The 12,317-nt window shown below is 42.6% G+C and overlaps 1 protein-coding gene across 1 annotated transcript in view; it reads right to left on the bottom strand.

The window, feature by feature from the left end:
* Positions 1 to 305: 305 nt before the first annotated feature.
* Positions 306 to 12,317, bottom strand: part of LOC310752343 (uncharacterized protein) — a gene marked incomplete at its 5' end in the record, with an annotated part of 109,658 nt that continues 97,646 nt past the window's right edge. Inside the window, one exon of the mRNA XM_083592452.1 lies at positions 306 to 579. Coding sequence (XP_083448578.1) covers positions 544 to 579 — 36 coding nt within the window. The 3' untranslated portion in view covers positions 306 to 543. The remainder of the gene's footprint in view (positions 580 to 12,317) is intronic.

Genomic DNA, 12,317 nt, shown 5'->3' on the forward strand with positions numbered 1-12,317 from the left:
CGTATGTACATTTCCTGGAATTCCATGGATGAGAGGCAGGATAGAACAAACAAACAAATTAGCCTTCTTCTCACTGTTGTGTTGCTCCCACAGCAACTAACACTTAGTGGCACAGTCCCTAAGCTACCATTTAGCCATGATGGTTGATAGCTGTTGCTATATGTCCAATGACTTTGTTGAAACCCTTCTGGAGCGATCTTAACCACTGGTACACCTTGTTGGGAGAAGAGCAGCAGGGGGAGCTAGAGACAATGTCAGGCAGTAGAAGATGGTTCTGTCTCATCTTCTGTCAGGAATGAGCCAGCTCCAAGTGAAGGTTTGCAGCCAACTGCAGAAAGCAGCCAGGAACAGGGAGGCTTTGATGTGAGTCAGGCAGGTGAGAGCCGGCAGCTGCAGACTTTGGCTCTTCCTGACCTTGACGGGCTGGCTGATAAGGCAGTAGCTGAGAGCAGGCTAGAACACAGCCATAGCTTGCCGGAAGCACAATCAGGAGTGAAGAAACTCAGAAGCAGCCTCTCAGAACAAGAAAAGGTTGGAGCTGATTCAATAAGTTGGTGGGGTCGGCGAATGGGAGGGCTTCTAGATAGGAAGCAAAACGAGATGTAAGGGTCGTAAGTTCAATATCTGCTGGAGACGCCGGAAGCAGTCTTCAGAAGGATCATCTTGAATAATGATGCCAGAGAGTTTGTTAGAGCCGTCTGGAGCTATCTGTTTGTTTTTGCAATAAATCCTCCTTTTTAATTAGCTACACTTACTGTGTTATCAAGCTGGGAATCTGGACTCCTGACATCCTCCTTCCTGCTAAGTTTTGTAAAGGGCAACTAAGGAGGGGAAAGCAGACAGAGGGCAACCCAATGAACTGGTTTTAAGTAAGAAGGTTGGCAGGTGTTGGCTGAGGGCAAATTGAGGTTGGTGGGGCACTGCATTGTTCACCCAAATGGAACAACTTCCACTGTTGGTACATATAAATGATTCCATTTAACAACATCTTATCTGTGTATTTTCTGTGTGTCACATGACCATATAATTCTATAATTTTTCCATAAACTTTTCCATAAACTAAACCAATATTAGTGCAAACATGCTGATACTACAACTATTGAGCATGATGTATTTACACTGTTTATTAAGCGCCTAGCACCGAGAGACATTTGAAATATGCACTCACACACAAACTTGATGCAGTGGTACCTTGCGTTACAGACGCTTTAGGTTACAGACGCTTCAGGTTACAGATTCTGCTAACCCAGAAATAGTATCTCAGGTTAAAAACTTTGCTTCAGGATGAGAACAGAAATGGCGCAGCAGCGGGAGGCCCCATTAGCTAAAGTGGTACCTCAGGTCAAGAACGGACCTCCAGAACGAATTAAGTTCTTAACCCGAGGTACCACTGTATACAGCAGCAGCTTGCCCAGCTGGGAAATGGATGTCCACTGCACACACAATATAAAACATTCTTAAGCACATGTTTATCTTTTAGAATATTGGTTAGCTCTGAAAGAACAGGTCATGGGTGGTATTCAGCCACGTTGTACTTAGAATAGACCCACTGAAATTAATTTACATTGCTAAGTTAGGTCCATTAATTTTAATGAGTCCGTTCTGGGTAAAACTTACTTGAATACCACCCCGTGTGTCCAAAGATAAATTGCATGCTTAAGTCTACTTTATCAGCTTGGTTAGAGTGCTCTGTGTCACACACAGAGTGGATAGGAGCAAATATTCAGCTCGTTGAGTTGCTACTTATTGTCTCACTTTTCTAGTTATTCAGGTTACTCTGTCGTAGTTATTCTCAGTAGACAGTGTAATAACTTTCAGTATAACTTTCAGTTATTAGCAGGGTTGTGGAAACTGACAAGCTAACAAAATTCAACAGAAAAAAATCTCATTTTCTAAAACATTGGCTGCTGAAATTGTGAGTGCCCTGGCTTTCACTACATTTATAGGCAGCTCATTATGTTTCCAGTGTCAAAAATACTACCACATACCTCCAGGATTGTAATACACTATGATAAATTTAAAAAAGCCAATCTTTATCAAACATGTATTTAATCATATATGGCTAATTTGAGACATTGACACTTCTACAGCATTTGTTGCTTTCAAAAGTCTTTGAGTGGTCTTCAACATTAGTCAAGGCAGACCCACTTGAAATCATAGTTATGATGTGCTAAAATGAAAGAGCTTCTTATTTACTTTTGTTCATAATTTCTGGAAACTCTTAAGACTGTTGTGTATAGAGGGCATATATGTACCGTATTTTTCGCTCTATAAGACGCACCAGACCACAAGACGCACCTAGTTTTTGGAGGAGGAAAACAAGAAAAAAAATATTCTGAATCTCAGAAGCCAGAACAGCAAGAGAGAGCACTGTGCAGCGAAAGCAGCAATCCCTCTTGCTGTTCTGGCTTCTGTGATAGCTGCGCAGCCTGCATTCGCTCCATAAGACGCACACACATTTCCCCTTACTTTTTAGGAGGCAAAAAGTGAGTCTTATAGAGCAAAAAAATACGGTAATTCTTTTCCAAATTACCGTATGTTCTGCCGTATCAGACGACTTTTTAACCCAGGAAAATCACCCCAAAAGTCGGGGGTCATCTTATACGCCAGGTATATGTGGAGCCACCTGTTGGGAAGGAGGAGAGGGAGCCAGTGAGCAGAGGCGCCCCTTCTGCCGTTGCTCCTCCTCCCTCCCCACGGAAGGGGACGCAGCCTCCTGTGACGCAGCTCATGGCCCCACCTCTTCCGTACCAGTACAGCGCGTGTTCGTTGGCTGCCGCTCTCTCCTCACCACAGAAAGTCCTTCCGAGCATGGCGCTCACTCGCCCGCCTGCTGCTGCCGTCGTAGGAGCCGGATCCAGCCTCCGCAGTGGCTGCGTGGGGCTTCACTCAGCTTGTGGGCGCCATGAAGAGCCTGCCATGGCAAGGTGGTGTGTGGCTTCAGCCAGGGCTCCAAGGAGCTGGGCATCCCCACAGGTGAGGGAGGGAGCCGGGCCGGACCTCCCTCCCTCTGGGTGGCGGGTTTCGGTTTCGTTCCACCAACCAAACACCTTACTTCGGGCTTCTGCTGCTGCGACGGCAGAGGCAGCGGAGGGGTGCACACTCTGCCCCTGGCGGCGGGCGGCCAAACTCTATAATTTAACAGCAAAAGTTGGGGGGGTTATCTTATATGCCCAGTCACCTAATACGGCGGAACATATGGTAACTATTATACCACCAAGGCTCCAGACCAGGGGGCAGCAAGGTTCACGTTGCCTGAGCCGGTTCACTTCAGCAGAGATCCCTCTGTGGGCTGGATCACACGCATGCATGAGCATGAACACCCACGATTTCCGGCGTCTGCGCAGACGCAATATCTGGTGCCGCGGAAGTGAGTCCCTATGCTGCGCCAGTTTAGTGCAGCACGTGGGGACTTGCTGAGCGGGCGGCTTGGTTCGTGGGCGGCTCCTGGGCTGGTTAAACGACCCCCGTGGGCAGCTTGTGGCCCATGGGCCTTAGGTTGCCGACCCCTGCTCCAGACCCTCCAAGTGTCCCTGCTTTCCAGGGACAGTCCCACATTTACAGAAGCCATCTTGGTTTCTGATCTGATCCTGGAATGTTCACTAGGAGGTCCCTATTTTTGTCAGAGAAATGTTGGAGAATATGGAGTTATGCTACTCCCAAATCTAGGCTATAAGTACTATACAACCTTTAGAAGACATTTGAAGGCAGCCCTGTCAAGGGAAGTTTTTTATGTTTAATGTGTTATATTTTTATATATGTTGGAAGCTGCCCAGAGTGCCTGGGGCAACCCAGTCAGATGGGTGGGTATAAATAAAATTGTGATGGTGATGGAATAGGACGTCCCTATTTTCATTGCAGAAATAAGGCTCCAGTAGGTATTTTTTTTATTAATCAATGACCTGGTGCATGCGCTTCACTCATTTTCAAAACAAACAAACAAAAAAATTCCCTTCCAGTAGCACCTTAAAGACCAACTAAGTTAGTTCTTGGTATGAGCTTTCGTGTGCATGGACACTTCTTCAGATACACAGATTCACTCATTTTGTGAGTGAACTGCCAAATTTTAACATTTGTATTGTCCTAGCCACCCTATTGCTTGCCTTTACATTATTCCTGGTCCTGATATTCAGAGCAAACTTCTGCAGAATCGGTTTTTTGTACCCTGTTTCTTACTTTTGCTTTATGCAAGGGCTTTCTTTTGTGTGTGCTTGGTTTTTGGATCATCCAAGAATCTTTTATAGAGCTCATGCAGTACTAGATGACAAGTGATAACATTAACATTAACTTTCTGACTGCAAACCAGTTGGGATTTTGAGAATTAAATCTCCTGGACACATCATCTGTTTTTACTTTTGGCGATACCTACTCAAGTTTGAATGTAAACGCACATATAAAACATAAGTTATTATTACATTTCTGTTATCACTGCTTATATCTAGTAGCATGGCTTGCAGTAATAGCAAATTTCAACAAAGCTATGCCCAACAGCACCCCCTAGTGTCATGCAGCTGATTCACACAGAAAAATACAAATGGTTTGAGGTTTTCTGCTTTACAATCTAAAGAATGGTAATAAGCCTGGAAGTTTGGAAGAAAAAATGCAAGTAAATACTGAAAGTGATGAGAAACTTTCAACCGTTTTCAAAACAAACATCTTTTCACTGCCTGTGGGATACCCAAAATAGTCTTATAACACACTGGGAGCAAAAGATCATTGGCAGGATTCAATAAACATAGAAAACCCAAGCTTTATGTTGCCATATACCACTGCCTGTTTTGAACATACCATTTTACATTGTGTGTAATTTGGGTTATAAACATCGCTGTTGGGTGAGCAGGAAGTCGCTAGTTTTGTTGAATTAGAATATAACTTTTGAGTAACAAATGTAACTTTCTACATGGACGAAAGAATAAAATATTATTATTATATAATATTATTATTAAAGAATATAACATTTTACATCCCAGTTACAGAAGAATATGACTTATAGCTCCCACTGCCTGAAAACTGAAAACTTGAGCTCTGGTAAAATGAATGATAATCCCTGAAGTGATATACACAGACACGATGGAAAAACCTTGTCAATGAATATGAAAGTGGAAGGATTTAGTATTGGCAGGAAAGTAAAAAAGTGTATAAGTGAGAAAGCTATAGTTCTTGCAGGAAATGTGTGCATGAGCTACAGGAACATAGGAATCTTGTGCATCTTGCTCAGTTGTCTGAACTAAGGCTCAGTGCTTAGTTCTTTGCAGACAAGCTAGGAGCTGTTACTAAGATTTGTCTTGTGGTTTATAGTTTGTTTGGGAGAAATAAAGCACATTATCAGGTTGGGATAACATGCTAAACTAAGCCATAGTGTAGTGTAGCTCACTGCAGAACGGCAGCAGAACAACCAGGGAGAATCAAAGCAGCCACAATCTCTTATCCGGAAGCTCACAAGTTTGCTTGTTCACAATAAGCCATGGTTTGGCTTAGTGTTACATGTGAATGAGCCCATTATGCACTGTGACCAGGAAGGAGAATACTTCCTTGTGGAGATGAAGGGCTGTGGGTTCAATAATCAAAGAGGGTGCTCAATATTCACACTGAATGCCCAGCAATAAGAGGGGGGGGTTCTTATTCCTACTAAAGCAATGACCAAGCAATTATGCATACGGTCAAAGTCTTTGAACTGGATGCTAGAATCAGAAATCAAAAGCAGAAACATGATTTCCAAACAGAATGTTATGAATGGCGTTAGCTGTGTTGTGGGCCCCTCTAATGGAGGATAATGTGAGTTGCAATGCTACATACTAAAAGGGATAAAAAGGTACATTATGGCACTTACTGCATTAGAATGCCTACAATGCTATCTTAATATTATTTTGCTAATTATAAGTTTGAAGCAGTGCACACTTACTCTCCTCCCCACATACATCCCATGCACATATTTTCATCTTATTCACTCGCTGCATGTGAAAACCCTGTGCTGCTTGATCAAGACGATGCCCTTCATCTAGAGTACAAGGTTTTATTCTAATGCACAGCTCTAAGCAGCAAACAACTATGGTTGGAACCAGAGATGCTCTTCCTCAAATGGAAGGCCTTTTCCAAGAAAGGCTTTTTTCTCATTTAGTACAAGATCTCTGTGGGAGAAAACAAAACCGATATATATCAGCATGCTTCTTTAGGTACAAGGCCCACTGCAAGGCCAAGGCCACATAGAATATTTCAAAGATGCATATTTGCGCTAAGTCTATTTTGTGCAAAGTCTTTTGCTATCTCTTCTACAGAGGTTTACAGAAAAGCACCACTCCTAGGTTTATTTCTGGATTCAAACCCCATGCAGTGGTAGCCAATCTGGTGTCTTCCAGATGTTGCTCAGACTACAGATCCCCTCAGCTGTAGTCAACATGGACAATGTACAGTCATTTGGGGAGCTATAGCCCATAGGCAGGACACTATGTAATCAGAAGGGTACAATGCTGGCTGCCTTGCCTAATGTTGTTGTTGTTGCTTATTAAATTTATTCATTTTTTTTAAAAAAAACCCACACAAATAAATCTCAAAGTGATTTCTCATAAGTAAAAATGCAAGATGCCATGAAACAAGCAAAAACGGGAAACGGCGCATAATGTTTTGAGCTGAGCAGAGTATGTGCACTTATGTTCTAGGAATATCATTTCATCTAGGACTAAAAATCACAATGAAAAGTAAATTGTTTGCATTGCACAATGGATCAGTCTGTAAAATGTGCACTGTGAAATATGACAGACTTATGATTGTGCAAATGAAGCTATTACACAAAAACCAACATTTGCTATGGTATAATTGTGTGTGAACAGTTGCTTAACACAATATAGGGCTAGACTTAAAGCAATCGTTGCAAGTCCTCATTGTCAATGCTTCCTCCATTTCCTAATCTACTAGATTCACAAGTGGTAGCTGTTTAGTTTTTGGAAAGGCCTGATATCCACTTCAGAGGGTAATTTAAATTACTTTTAGTTATAGCATAAAGTCTCTTACTATGAACCAAAAGAAAAAGAAAAAAAGAAAAGCTTTCCAGAGTTACCTTGTGCAAAACAACTACGGGGGAAATGGGCACACAGTGTTTCAATTCTATTTGGGTAGGCTGCCAAAACAATGATAAAGACACGCTACAACACATATTTCTGTTTCTAATTGCCTTGAAGATGTTTGCTTCTGTTTTTAATTTTTATTTATGTAGTAATTAATTCCCAAAATAGAAGGTTAGCTAATGAAAGCATGCATAAATTTCACTGTGTTTATAGGCAAGAATATAATCCAGCCCTTGGAGTAAAGGAAAAGATTCACTTGGCACTGAAAATACCACGAATATATGGGAATGATCTTCCATAAGTGGGGTGCCATTGCTGAAAAGCTTCTCTTCCTAATGACTACCTGCCTAACTTTATTCAGTGAAGAAAACTTGGAGCAGGCTGTCCAAAGAGGCGTTTGGGGAAAGAAGGCATCAGGTAACCTGATGTTGAGGTCTTTGAAGTTTTAAATCAGCACTGTGAATTGGGCCTGCTGGAAACAAACTGGGAACTGGTACACCTGACAAATCCAAGTATAATATGTTCAAACTGGCAAGTTCAGACTGCTACCGAGTTCCAGTTTTAACTCACCCCTGAAAAAAATCTACAAGCTGCATCCATAGCTCTGCATTCTGTTCACTCTGACTGATGTGCAACATCTGTTTACCACGTACTGAGACCCTGCATACATTCCCGTTTCCCATAAGAACTAATAATTATTGTGGTCATGTGAACAAACCCACATGCGCAAACATGTGATAATCTAATATTAATATTATCTTGAATATTTTGTATCTCAGGGGCAAACTCATATGTTGAATATTGAATTGGCTAACGCATACGGAGCTCAAAATTACATCTGGTGTTGGAGCACAATGTAGGCTCAGAAAAAAGTCAGTACTGGTGGCAGAAGCAATACATTCTTTCCAGTGCTGAAATAAAAGCATTAGATTATTCAGAAATCTTAATCCTTCTGGTAACAGTAATCAATTCTTATGCCTCTTGCAATGCAAAAAGTTCTGGCACAGCAGCTAAATACAGATTTTTAAGAATATAAAGCAAACATGGGAATCTTGATTAGCAATCAAGGGAGCATCCAGCTGAAAGCAAGATAGCATGAGTGAATGCACAATAACAATCTGGACCGCAACACCACAAATATAATTCCCCACAGTAACATATCATTGTTGCGACACTCAGTGTCTAAACAACCAGAGCTTTCAGCTCTATTTAAAACATGCTGGGGCAGCCACAAATCAAGCAAACTGTTGATAGAGAATTCATCTGAGGCATTTCTCATGCGCATGTGTACATCCGCAGCGATGAGGAAAAACCTGCCAGTTATGGAAGAATCAGAAGTCAACTCCAAGCTGTGGCAGGGGACAGATATGAAGAGAGGAAGAGCTCTTGGGTGACATTCAGCATTTAGTGTGGAACATAGGGCAGAAAGGGGGAAGAGAAGGAAAGGAGAAAGGGCAGGGGAATACATGCCTTTATTTAAAAAGTACACATTCCTATTGGTACATAACAATGGTAAAGTGAAGCAAGTCTGCTGGTGTTTTTGCCGCATGCCTGGATTAATTATATCAACTCTAGATTTTGGCTGCCAGAGGTCATATATTTCCTCAATAGTAGCTCCAGGGGTTCAACTGTCATAGCCATCTATTTCTCGCTGTTAACCCTAAAAACCTGACATGTGTCTTCTTAGCTGTAACGCCTAAGTTTTTCGCTAATAAATCCTAGCATAGCTATAGGATATTTAGACCTGTTGAAAGTTGGTGTTGGTTTATTAGAGCATCGTGGATTTAAATGGAAAACAAGCTGGTCACACAAGCACACCCCCCCATTATTTATAAAAGGTAGCCCCCCAAATTCGCTCTCACACACATGAACAGCAGTTGATACAAATGATTTAATAAGCCAGAAATAACAGGTGTGAAGAACAGGTATACAGTCTAGACTCAACATCTTATGGTTGTGAAGCCACAGTTGCAGAAATATACGCATCTGTTAAAAGTATAAATGATTGGCAGTGATACACGTAATCATGGGAGAATACATTTTTGTAATACGATACTAGATGTGCAGCATGTTTTCTGTTCTCTATCCTTGTCCTCAGTGTCTTCCTAACAAGGATAATTTAGTTGGGTAGCACCAGAATTGTGGTTTGCAAAAAGTTCAGCAGTGTGGTTTGCCAGGATGAAGCTAAAACTCCAAGTTTCTGTTGACAAACGCGAACGATATTTGCCAACTTTGTGAAGGGGTGTTGAGGGTGTAAGACCCAAAGTGCTTTGCTACTTTGCTTGCATAGGGGGAATGAATCACAGCCTGCTATCTTTACATGGGAAAGGTGGCTGTCCCAAGCGTAGCAAGTTTTTGCTTTGTTAGATGTTCAATCTGATTGCACAGTAGCTAAGTGTCTATTTAGAGAGAGTTCAGAGACAGATTTCTGCTTGACACACAAGTTTTCTGTGTCTAACTGTAGAGGAGCATTTCATTAGGACAGCTCTCAAGTGAAGCCTAAAGTGGTTCTGTCCATACACAAAGCTTTTACCCTGGCTCCAGCAGTGCACAGCAATTCACCTCCTATCTGCAGCTACTTTAACAAGCTTTGGTGTCATACAAATAAAGGAGTTTCAAGCGCTGGTGCTAAACAGATTGAACAGAAGCTAAAGAAGTGACGGTTATTAAATTGTTCCCTCAACTAACAACCATTTAACTGATCTTGACTTTGATTATAAGCTGCGATGTTGTATGCATGTGTGTGGTTGTTATGAAAGACGAGTATCCCCCGAGGTGCTCAAGGGAGTTGGCTGTAAACCTCTTCAAATTCTGGGTGGGCGGAGTTATTCGGTAGTCAGAGACACACTTCCCATAATCCTGTTGTTCTCCGTTTTCAGATTCTGTTTGTAGATACAGTGGTACCTCAGGTTACATACGCTTCAGGTTACAGACTCCGCTAACCCAGAAATATTACCTGGGGTTAAGAACTTTGCTTCAGGATGAGAACAGAAATCGTGCTCCGGCGGCACGGCAGCAGCGGTAGGCCCCGTTAGCTAAAGTGGTGCTTCAGGTTAAGAACAGTTTCAGGTTAAGTATGGACCTCCGGAACGAATTAAGTACTTAACCTGAGGTACCACTATATAGTAGATAAGACTTATTGGAGGCGGTTGGAGGATGGATGGCGGCTAACAGATTGAGGTTGAATCCTGACATGACAGAAGTACTGTTCTTGGGGGACAGGGGGCGGGTTGGTGTGGCGGACTCCCTGGTCCTGAATGGGGTAACTGTGCCCCTGAAGAACCAGGTGCGCAGCCTGGGAGTCATTTTGGACTCACAGCTGTCTATGGAGGTGCAGGTCAATTCTGTGTCCGGGGCAGCTGCCTACCAGCTCCATCTGGTACGCAGGCTGAGACCCTCCCTGCCCACAGACTGTCTTGCCAGAGTGGTGCATGCTCTAGTAGTTATCTCCTGCTTGGACTGCTGCCATGCGCTCTATGTGGGGTTATCTTTGAAGGTGGCCTGGAAACTGCAATTAATCCAGAATGCGGCAGCTAGACTGGTGACTGGGAGTGGCTGCCGGGACCATATAACACCAGTCCTAAGAGACCTGCATTGGCTCCCAGTACGTTTCTGAGCACAATTCAAAGTCTTGGTGCTGACCTTTAAAGCTCTAAACATCTCCACCCCCATAGTTCAGCCCGGACACTGAGATCCAGCGCCAAGGGCCTTCTGGCGGTTCCCTCACAGCGAGAAGTGAAGTTACAGGGGACCAGGCAGAGGGCCTTCTCAATGTTGGCGCCTTTCCTGTGGAATGCCATCCCATCAGATGTCAAGGAAATAAGCAACTATCCTACTTTTTAAAAGACATTTAAAGGCAGCCCTGTTTAGGGAAGTTTTTAACGTTTAATATTTTATTGTGTTTTTAATATTCTGTTGGGAGCCACCCAGAGTGGCTGGGGAGGCCCAGCCAGATGGGCAGGGTATAAATAATAAATTATTATCATAATCATCATTTAGTTTTAACAATTATGAGGGGCAAAACACTTATTACGAAAAAATATCTGCAAGTATTTTGTTAAACCAAGGTATGGGCATACTGAGGCTTTTAGCAATTCAACTGTACAATATATGCATAATCAGATCATTTCCTTCCTGGTAGCATTACTAATCATAAAAATATCCAGATGTAGCCCAGTAACATGTGGGTACCCAAAGAGAGTCCACTGGAATCAGTTTTGTGCCTTGGGGATTTAGCCATAACCATCTTGGCTGAGCGTCCTGGGAGATCTGCTCTCTGGCCTGGGAGGGCAGGGCCCCGACTGACTCCAGCTACAAAAGCTGACGCTGCTGAACAAACTCTTGAGCTGGCGTATTGTTTAGAGTCGCACTGATCAGAAGAGTTGTTCCGTTATCTGGAGAGGTTACTTACTGGTTCACATGGAGAAGCTGCTTGCAATGAAGCCCAGCAATGGAAGCACACAGCTGGTTTGAGGCACCACCGGGTGTTGAAATTTTGTACGCCCTAACAATTTTGCACCCTGGGCAACTGCTCTTGTGGACGCCCTCCATGCAACGCCACTGCACACAACCTGATTGACTGGTCACATGGGAGAGATCTGTTATCCTTCAGCATGCAAATAACTGCTGCAACTACTGTTTACCTGTCAGATTGAGTGTGTGTGTGTGTGTGTGTGTGTGTGTGTGTGTGTGTGTAATTTCTTGAAATTTGGGCTCTTCTTTTCATATCTGTTTGTTTTAAATTGCTCACATAAAAAAACTTTCAGCTGCATTCTAAAGTCATAAATATGTACATCATAACTCTTCATGCCCAGAAGACAAGTTCAGATTTTATATTATTTTGGGGCTTCTGTTCATGTAAGTTTGATCTCTCCCTTGTGTCTTGTGTGGTCTATAAGGACATTCAATCTCATCTACCTAAGGCAAGTACTCTCTTCTGAGATATCAGAAGCATGATGATCAGTGGCAGTAACACGGAAAGTTAAACAAGGATGACACATTAGAACTAATTTGAGAATTAGACAGCCTAAGAAGTAATTAGGAAGGAGTAGCCACTATAAATTGTGGAGTCTTGTCAGAGCACTACACCTATAATTAGGTAAACCCAGAAGTTCAAAAGCTCCCTTTTCACATCTATGCTATAATTTTGAGTAACCGAAACATGTTGTCAAGTTGTCAGTATTAAGAAAGTAATCTCTTGCCAGGTAATTATGTAAAAGAACATTTTAGGAGGAACAACTCTGCACTGTAAAAAGC

Source organism: Podarcis filfolensis, assembly GCF_964270895.1.
Source record: "Podarcis filfolensis genome assembly, chromosome: 17".
Classification (NCBI taxonomy): Eukaryota; Metazoa; Chordata; class Lepidosauria; order Squamata; family Lacertidae; genus Podarcis; species Podarcis filfolensis.